Source organism: Miniopterus natalensis, chromosome 18, assembly GCF_054644295.1.
Source record: "Miniopterus natalensis isolate mMinNat1 chromosome 18, mMinNat1.hap1, whole genome shotgun sequence".
Taxonomy (NCBI): domain Eukaryota; kingdom Metazoa; phylum Chordata; class Mammalia; order Chiroptera; family Miniopteridae; genus Miniopterus; species Miniopterus natalensis.
This window is the reverse complement of record NC_142098.1, coordinates 41,067,164-41,076,804: the sequence shown is the minus strand read 5'-3', so window position 1 is coordinate 41,076,804 and position 9,641 is coordinate 41,067,164. Positions and strand designations below refer to the sequence as shown.

General features: G+C 64.5%; 1 protein-coding gene across 1 annotated transcript in view; it reads right to left on the bottom strand.

Annotated features, from left to right (window-relative positions):
* The window catches only part of SSC5D (scavenger receptor cysteine rich family member with 5 domains), a 15,997-nt gene extending 6,607 nt beyond the window's left edge, over nt 1-9,390 (bottom strand). Inside the window, exons 1-11 of the mRNA XM_087826948.1 lie at nt 9,288-9,390; nt 8,118-8,768; nt 7,871-7,990; nt 7,574-7,687; nt 6,727-7,035; nt 6,150-6,467; nt 5,764-5,940; nt 4,110-4,427; nt 2,363-2,917; nt 1,977-2,291; nt 1,660-1,827 (exon numbers count right to left, since the gene is read on the bottom strand). Of these exons, the coding sequence (XP_087683074.1) occupies nt 1,660-1,827; nt 1,977-2,291; nt 2,363-2,917; nt 4,110-4,427; nt 5,764-5,940; nt 6,150-6,467; nt 6,727-7,035; nt 7,574-7,687; nt 7,871-7,990; nt 8,118-8,643 (2,920 nt within the window). The 5' untranslated portion in view covers nt 8,644-8,768; nt 9,288-9,390. The remainder of the gene's footprint in view (nt 1-1,659; nt 1,828-1,976; nt 2,292-2,362; nt 2,918-4,109; nt 4,428-5,763; nt 5,941-6,149; nt 6,468-6,726; nt 7,036-7,573; nt 7,688-7,870; nt 7,991-8,117; nt 8,769-9,287) is intronic.
* Between the last annotated feature and the right edge of the window lie 251 nt (nt 9,391-9,641).

Here is a 9,641-nt window from a genome sequence, read left to right as displayed (position 1 = left end):
TCACACACATTTTGCTCACTGGCTTGGGGTCACCCAGCTAGTTCTAATTCCGGTGGAGCCACAGCTGAACCCCAGGGAGTCAGACTGCAGAACTCATGTAAGTACGTTAGTAATTGGGTAATCTTTCCCAATGCAACGAGCAAAATGTGTGTGAAATCGTTTAGAATGGATCTGGAGCCTGGCTCCTGAGTTCAAGTTTAACTTCTCTAGGCCTCCTTGTTTCCCAGCCTGAAGCCTGGGCTTAACACCTGGAGCTGCGTCCGGCAGCCGCGGCGTTGAGCCGCGCGAGCCTAGCGGACTGAGCGAGCTCTCCTCCACTCCCCACAGGCCCCTGGAGCTGCTGCTGTTGTTCCTTTCAGAGGAAGAAACTGAGGTTCAAAGAGGCAGTCACAGTTTTCAAGGTCACCTTGCTGGTGAGCATAGGAATTCATGTTTGCTGTTTGTCCCACTCACCACCCCCGCCCGCCCTCCAAGACTTCCCGTTACTGAGCTCGTACACGGGACTGCCCTGAGACTGCCCCCGCGCGGTGTGTAATCTGCGCGGATCCGTCCCCAAGCACAGCCTTTTCCCTTCCAGGGGGGGACTTGGCAGCGCGGGACCCGGCCCCCCGCTCGGCTGCACACGCCCAGCCCCTGACCGCCTCCGCCACCAGGGGGCGCTATGGGACAGGGAGGCAGCGCCCGCAGGCTGAGAACAAGGGCTCTGGGACCCTGGCTACACTGCCCCGAGGAGCGTCGCCTAGAAACTGGCGGGAAAAGCGCTCACAACTCGGGCCCCCAGCCCCCAGACAAATCTCAGAGCCTCCAGGGCCTCTCCCCAATGCGACCACAGCCCCTGACACCCCCAGCCGCCCTGGGGGACCACAGCACCGACCGCCCGGCTTTTATGGCCGCGGGCGTGGGCCTGCCGGCCAATCAGCCTGCGGGTGACGGTACAGGGCGTGGGGCCCACGGCCGCCTGCTCCTACCATCTCTCCACCCTCCGCCCCCTGCCCAGGGCAGGCGCCCAGCTGGTGCGAAAGGCGGGAAAGGAAACGAGGGGTGTGGTCGTCCCGAGGGGGCAGGTCCCTGAGGATCCCCAGAAACCAGGGAGGGAGTCAGCGAGCGTGGGGTCACAGGGGGCAAAGTGGGCTAGAAGCTTGGAGAAGGGCGAGAGGGAGGGTGGCGCCGGACAGAGGGTCGAGGCAGGTGAAGGCCCTGGTGCAGCAGCAGAAATGGAAGGAGACAGACAGCCAGAGGGGACCCTGCTGGCCAGAGGGAGGGGTCAGGCTGGGGACAGAGCCCTCCATCCAGGTATCCCCACCCCACCTCTGAGCCGCAGCCCCACTCAGTCTAGAGCATCCTCTTGGAGAAGGGGTCTGAGGGAGCCAGGGTTGGGATGCCATGTGGTGACAGGGTGACCTTGGCCGTGGGGCTGGCTCTGGATCGAGAGGCGCAGGCCTGGGGCACAGCAGAACCCCAGAGGCTGGGGTAGGTTAGTGGGGGGGCGTGGGCTGGGGCTGGGCTCAGCCCGTTCTCGGAGACACACGGGTCTCCTCGTCTAGGCTCTGGAGGAGTGTTCTGGCGCAGCCAGAGGAGGGAAGGGTTTTAGGGCCCCTGGAGCAGAGAACCCTGCAGGGGGTGCATGCCGGCCCTGTCCCACCTGGCCCTGCTCCTCACCTGGGCCCGGAAGGTGCCTCGTTGCGGGGGAGGGGACTCCAGGGCTCTGGGTGCTGCCCCAGGGGACAGTGTGTCCAGGTGCCTCCGCAGCAGTGGTCCCCTGGGCCAGGTCCTCCCCCGAGGTGGGGTCCCAGGTCCAGGCAGGATAGTCCTCCTCGTTGGCACGGCCTTGGGAGAAATCAGGATGGTCTGGGCCCTGTCCGGCCCAGAGGTCCCCAGTGCTGCTCCAAACTCCCCTTGCAGAGTCTCCTACAGTGACTCTGGGTCCCCCGACCCCATGGCCCCCTGACTGCCCCACACCCTGCTGTCCCTAGTACCAGTGCAGGTCAGCACCACGTCCTCCTCGTGGTCACAGTTGTGCTGTCCCCACGCCCCAGAAGGGCAGTCACTCAGCGACGTCTCAGTCCCTTTGCAGCCCACATCATCCAGCCAGATGGGCCCAGTCCCAGGGCCATAGTGGGTTTTGCCCACGCGGGGCCGGACCCGTCCACAGCCCAGCTCCCAGCAGGCTACGGTGCTGTCCCGCAGGTCCCAGTTGTCATCACACACTGTCCCCCAGCGTCCAGCGTGCCACACCTCCAGCCGGCCAGCACATCGGTTGGGCCCATCAGCCAGACGAACCCGGAAGGGGCCTGCAGTGGGAGGTCCCGGTCAGGAGGGGTCACCGGGGTCAGCCTCGCCCCTTCACGTGCCCTCCACTCACCTGACCCCCCAGGGGCGCCCCCAGTGGGGGAGGGGGCTGGGTCTTTGGATGACTCTGGAGAACCTTCCACTGGGATCTCAGCTGATGGTGCCACAGAGGAAGGAGGAATTCGATTGGCGGCAGCCTCTGTGGTCATCTCTCGGGCATCCTGAGTGCTCGACATTGTCACAGTCTTAGAGGTTTGTTCCCAGGGGGGTCGGGGGGTCAGCACTGTGGTGTGAGAGGTCAGCGTGTGGGGGGCCTCCGTGGCCAGGGCTGTGGTGGTCCGGGAGGTCAGTTCTGGGGGAGCCCGTGTGCCCAGGACCCTGGAGTGTTGAGTGGTCGGCGTCACAGGGGCCTGAGTGGTCGGCCTCTTAGCATGCTTGGTCACCCACTTCTTGGTGCTCTTGGGTATTTTCCCGGGGGCCTTGGTGGTTTTCTCAGGAACACCAGGGGTCAGCCCTGCAGAGGGCTTGGTGGCCAGCTCCCCGGGGAGCCAAGCATCTGGGTCTCTGCCCAGGCCAGGGATCCAGCTCCAGCTGAAGGGGTCTGAGATGGAGTCCAGGCCGGGGGTACCTGGAAGGTAGAAGGGGAGACAGGGATGGTGGCAGACCCCATGGTGTGAAGGTCATCCGTCCACGCCCCTCCCTTTCTCTCATCTCCCCCTCCCCAGTGAGTCACCAGGCTCCCATCATCCATTCATTCATTCTTGTCACAAATATTTATTGAGCATCTCCTATGAGCCTGGCACCGTGCCTGACCCTGGGCACCTGTGGCCAGCTGAGGCCGACACTGCCCCGTCTCCTGGGCCCTCCAATCCTGATGTGACTGACTCCCTTTGCCTTTCACACCCCGCCGGTCCCCTCCACCTCCCCAGCCACAGCCTAACTTCCTGTACTTTCTGATGGGCTGCCCTTCCTCCCCGGCCAGCTCTCACCAACCATGAAAGTGCTACCAGGTCTGACAGGTCACTGCACAGCCTAAAACCCTCTGTGGCTCCTGTGGCCCTCAGGAGGACAGGGAGAGGGCCTCAGCTCCAGGCAGAATGGGTGACTCCTGGATCCTGCCCCACTTGCCTCCTCCCTTTGCTGATGTTAGTCTGTCCTTTTGCCACAATTGACCACGACCCTGAGTATCATGGTATGTCTGATTTTTGTAAGTCCTTCCAAAAAATTGTGGAAGCTGCAGATGGTCCTGGGGACCTCCCAAATCCCACCATGCCCCACGGGTTTGCGTAATTTGTTGGTGCATCTTTTCCCTTGTGAGCTGTGAGCTTCTCAAAGGCCAGGCCGTGCTCACTGCGTTCTGGGGACCCAGCTCAGTGTCTGGCACTCAATAAATGTTGGCAAGCACACGACAACGGGAGGCCTGAGTTTCCTGCCGCGGGCCTTCACTCTGGCTTCTCTCCATGTCCTGGTGTCCCTATGCCTCCTTCCTCTCATCTTGGGGATGACAAAGCTCCCCTGTGTGTGAAAGACTCCCCTGATTCTTGGGGGGAGGGGGGGGAAGAAGAATCCTTAGTTGCTGTGTAACCTTGGACAAGTTACTCAACCTCTCTGTGCCTCAGAGTCTTCATCAGTAAAAGAGACATAACATCCCCCACTCTGGACTTATTGTGAGGTGTGAATGCAGTCACATGTGTGAAAACACCCAACCCAGGGCAGGGGCTCAGGAAGCAGGTGCTCAATCGACATTAGTGTGGATGTTAGTTCCTGCTCTCTCCTCCAGGAAGCCCTCCTGGAGCCAATGGATGGCTAGGGTTCCTTACCAGTGCAGGTGACGCCAACATCCTCATTGTGGGCACAGTTGTGCTTCCCCCAGGGAGTGGCAGGGCAATCAAAGAGCGACGTCTCAGTCCCTGCACACTGCACATCGTCCAGCCAGATGGGGCCAGCACCCCAGCCAAAGCGGCCCGCAGAGGGGTCCAGCTGCCGAGCTCCCCCGCAGCCCAGTTCCCGGCAGACCACAGCCGAGTCCCGCAGGTCCCAGCTGTCATCACACACCGTCCCCCAGCGCCCGGCATGCCACACCTCCAGCCGGCCTGAGCATCTGCTAGGTCCGGCCACCAGCCGCAGTTGGGGGGACCCTGGGGTGACAGAGACCAAAAAAATTAGAGTTGAGGGTGCCTCTGCTCTCTGAGCCCTCTTCTATCTCCCCTCTACCTGTCCTTCCTTCCTGGCAGCAAGGATTTACTGAGGCCCATGCTGTGCCATTTTGGGGGGGGGGGTGATAAAGAGCCAGGCACAGTGCAGTGGTCCCTTGGAAAGCTGAACATAGAATTACCATGTGGCCCAGAAATTCCACTCCTAGGGACCTGCCCAAAATAGGGTGAAATGGTTTTCAAATAGACCCTGGTACCCAAAGGTTCACAGCAGCACTGTTCACAAAGCCAAAGGCTAGAAACGTCCTAAAATCCCATCCACGGATAAATGGACACTCAAAACATGGTCCATCTGTGCGATGGAATATTATGCAGCCATTAAAAAGGAAGAGAATTACACCACCTGCCACAACAGGGATGCACCTTGAGGATATTATACTAAATGAAATAAGCCAGTCACAAAAGGACAAGTACTGCATGATTCCACTTACACAAGGTCCCTGGTGTCATCATATCCACAGAGGCAGAAAGCACAAGGGTGGGTGCCGGGGCGGGAATGAGGAGTGAGTGTTTAACGGGGTGGGGTTTCTGGAGATGGTTGTGGTGATGGCTGCACCGCGTTCTGAATGTAGCAAGACCATTGAACTATACACTTAAAAATGGTTAAAACAAAAACCAAACCAAAAAAAGGGGGGGAGGGGTTTAAAACAGTCACCTTTGTGTTGTGTATATTTTACCACCAAAAAAAAAAAAAAAAAAAAATCAAAGACTGTGGGCTCTGGAACAAGCTGACTTCGCTCGAGTCCTGCTTTCCCACGTTCCAGCTGTGGCCTCGTCGTAACAGCTGGAGACCGGAAGCGCCCGCCCTCTTGGGACCCGAGAGGCCGCCGTCCCTGCGAGGACAGTCTCCTGGGCGCTGGCCTGGCCGCCCGCGACCACCGAGCCCAGCCCGGCCGGTGGCCAGGGCGGGAGCGCGCCCGGGACGGCTGGTTGGACCCGGCGGGGGCGCGAGGAGGCAGCCTGGGGCGCTCTGTGCATCCCCCCCCCAGTCGTTCCAAACGCTTTGCAGCGACGACGACGGTACCGCCCAGACTGCGAGGCGCGGCCCGGGCTGCAGGGCCCTCCTGACCCGCGAGGGCCGGCGGGCTTCGGAAAGGACCGCAAAGCGCCGCGCGTTGCAGGACGGGGACCGCGGGGCCTTGGACGGGGCCCCCTACCTGCCCTCCCGAGACAGCCTCCGGGCAGAGGGGAAGGGCGCTGGGCTCGGTCAGGGGGGCAAACGGAAGCTAAGGCCTGGTTTTGGGGAGCAGAATGGACTCACCGGCCTCCGGCCCAGGCTCCCACGGGGCAGCCCCGGAGGCAGGCGGAGGCGAGAGGCCCGCGGTCCTCGAGGCCGGGCGCGCCGTGGGGGGCGGGGCCCTGGACGCCGCGGTCCTGGACCCGGAGCTGTGGCCGCCCGCGGCGGGGGCCGTGGGAGGGACGTAGGCCAGAGGCATACCTGGGGGGCGGGGACGGAGGGGGTGGTCACCACCCACCCGGTGCCGCCCAGGACTCCCGCCCCCCCCCGCCCCAGGCCGCTGATGTGGGGGGAGGTGTCACGGATAAGAGGGGGCAGGTGGGCAGCCTGAACGGGGGGGGGGGGGGGGGCGCATGGGATGCTGAGGGGCCGCACCAGCCTGCCGCCCGACCCCTCCCCGAGCCCCTCACCGTCACACACAGCCCCGGCGTCCTCCCGGTGATGGCAGTCGTGCTGGCCCCAGGGCCTCGACGGGCAGAACCGCAGGGCCGTCTCATTCCCCCGACACCGAAGATCGTCCAGGAGGATGGGGCCAGTACCCTCCCCAAAGAAGGCGCCTCCGGGGGCGGCCAGCGCGGCCCCGCAGCCCAGCTCCCCGCAGGCCACCGCGGCGTCTCGCAGGTCCCAGGCGTCGTCGCACACCGACCCCCAGCGCCCGCCGTGCCACACCTCCAGGCGGCCCGCGCACCCGTGGGGACCATCGGCCAGGCGCAGCCGGGGGGCCGGGCCTGGGCGGGGGAGAGAACAGAGGGACGGGACCGTGAGGCCTCGCGCCCGAGGTGGGGCTGGACGGGAGGGCCCTGCTTCTGGGCGCACGTGCCGCCCCCCCTGGCACGTGGAGGGTCGTCCAGCGGGCCCCGCCCCGCCCCGGCCCGGCCCGCTGGCCTCCGTCCGCCCCGCGCGCACAGCTGCAGCCGCGCAGAGGAGACGCGCGGGCCGGGCCGTGGGCTGTGCGGGGACAGACCCGGCTCCAGGCGGGGGGCGCACCTGTGCAGACCAGCCCCGCGTCCTCCCCGTGGTCACAGTTGCTCCGGCCCCAGGGGCTGCGCGGACAGTCCCGCAGGGCCTGCTCTCCGCCTCCGCACCCCACGTCGTCCATCCACACGGGCCCCGAGCCTGGGCCGAATCTGGCGCCTCCGGGAGCGGCCAGCGCCCCCCCGCAGCCCAGCTCCCGGCAGGCCACCGCGGCGTCTCGCAGGTCCCAGCCGTCGTCGCACACGGTCCCCCAGCGCCCGCCGTGCCACACCTCCAGCCGGCCGGCGCACCCGTGGGGGCCCGAGGCCAGGCGCAGCCGCTCTGGGGAGAAGACGGGCCTGCGTGAGGCAGCTGGGGATTCAACCCCCCCCCCCCCCAAGAGGGCGCTGGCCCGAGACCCGCTGGGCGGCCGGGCCACCAAGGGAAGGGCGAGGATCTGAGTGGGGCAGGGGCCTGGGTGCGGGGAGCAGACTCCTGGGTCCCTGACCGGGCAGGGTAGGGGACGGGAATGACTCATTCCCAAGGGCCCTAAGTTTTTGTTTTTAATTTTTTAAAAATATGTCTTTATTGATTTCAGAGAGAGGAAGGAAGAGGGAGAGAGAGAGAAACATCAATGATGAGAGAGTCATTGATCGGCTGCCTCCTGCACGCGCCCTGCTGGGGATCGAGCCCGCATCCCGCGCATGTGTCCTGACCAGGAATCCAACTGGCAACCTCTGGGTTCACCAGATGATACCCAACCAACTGAGCCACACAGGCCAGGGTGGGAGGGCCACAGGGTAACAGGAGGACACCTGGGGCACGGGGTGGTCCAGACTAGACAAGGGTCCCCCCATCCAGATCCTCGGAGGGGACTTACCCTGGCGGGGGGCTCCAGCCATTAGTGAAGGGGCCCTGGTGGACTTGACCTGCTTGGGCGGCCGGGGACTCTTTTTCCGGGAGCTGCTCTGGGGGGTCCCGGCTGGCCGAGGGGCTGGGAGTGGAGACAGCAGGGAGGGGGGTCAGGAGCCCCTCATCTCTCCTCCTGTCTGGGGAGCTGAGATGGGGGCCTTTGGGGTTGGGAAGTAGCCGGGCATCTGTCTATCCCCTGGGCCATCTGAGAGGAAGGCCCCTGTCCCCTGGCTGAGTAGAAGAGGGAGCAGGTGGGTGGGCTCACCATGCGTGACAGGGGGCTCCTCAGAACTGGGGCTCAGCTCCCCAGCCAGCCCCGGCCAGGAGTCCCCATCCAGAAATGAAGGTGAACCGTCTGTGTCCCTCGAGTTGGCCACACGCTGACCTGCAGAGAGCAGGGGAACTGTAGAGGGTGGGCCCCTCGAGGCCGGGCAGGACCCCTGGGCAGTGGTAAGTTGGAGGGAGACCCCTGGACCCTCAGAGTGACCGGGCTGAGGACTTGGGGTCCTCACCTGCACAGACGACACCTGCATCTTCCTCGTGGGAGCAGACGTGGGCCTTCCACCCACGGTGGGGACACAGGCCCAGCTGCCCCTCGCCGCCCCTGCAGGCCAGCTCACTCAGCCACACGGGCCCTGAGCCCTCCCCGAAGAAGGCGCCTCCGGGGGCGGCCAGCGCCCCCCCACAGCCCAGCTCCCGGCAGGCCACCGCGGCGTCTCGCAGGTCCCAGCCGTCATCACACACTGTCCCCCAGCGCCCGCCGTGCCACACCTCCAGCCGGCCCGCACACCCATGGGGGCCATCAGCCAGACGCAGCCGCTCTGGGGGGACGGAGGAAAGGCTGTGACATCCCGGAGGCCCTGGGGCCAGGGGCTGTCCTACAGGGTGGCACTGGGAGACCAGCACCCTGGCCGCTGGTGGGGGCCCCAATCCTGGGTGCCTAGGAGAGCAGTGGTGAGAGACCCTGGTTCCTGCTGTATGCTGGTGGCCAGTCCCCCAGGTAGTTCTGAGGAGCAAGATGCCTGAGGTCACAGGCATATGGGGGGTGACCAGGGTCCCCGGGGAGGGCGAGGCCAGGAATGGAGTGGGCTCAGAGCTGGGCAAGGCCAAACAGAGGAGTGTTCAGGGCCACTTACCAACAGCCTGGATCCCCATCAGAGCCACTGGAAGGGAGGTTGGAGGGTGGGACACAGTGAGGGGCAGGCCCAGGGGTCCTCTCTCCAGCACAGGCCCCTAGTCTTGAAAACCCCGACACACACACACACACACACACACCCTTCATATACAGACACAAACCCTCAACACACACACACGCTTATATACACATGCACAAATCCTCACACCTCGGAACCAACACCTCCCGCACAGCACTCTGGGCCACGGGAGGGGCCCAGATGCCCAGGTCAGGGCTGTGGGCAAGCCTTTGTGCTCCCCAGAGCCTGGCTAAAGGTCAAATGGTGGGTAAACCCCACAAGGGTCAGGGCTGGTGGGGGGGCAGGTCCCCAGGGCACTTCAGATGGTGCGGAAGGCTGGGTCCCTGGGGGGTCAGGCAGGGAAGGGACATGTCCTCTATCCCCAAGCACCAGGAATCACCCCGGAAGTCTGAGTTCCTCAAGTGCATGAGCTCCGGTCAGAGGGTGGGGCCCAGGCCCCTGAGTCCCCAAGGAGAAGGGGTCACTCACCGAGGAGGCAGGCCAAGACCCTCATGCTTGCAGAGTCCGGGGCAGGCGTGGGGTGAGAGGGGATAGGAGCAGGAGAGGGGGGAAGGCAGCAGCCACCGGAGGGAGGGAGGGGGGACGCGCCTGCTGAGGCGCCCTGGACCCGGGAGGAGCAGGCAGGAGCTGGACGCTTTGCCAGGAGCAAGAGAGGCTGCTGGGGAGGCAGCAGGGGACAGGAGGGGGGGCGGGGAGGGGGCTGGCCAGCGGTGGAGGCCTGGAGAGGAGGGGGGTTGCGGGTGGGAGGGAAGGTGTCCAACTGCAAACACCCACACAGAGCGGCCAGGCTTGCCGGGCGGGCGTGGAGATGTTTAGGGGACG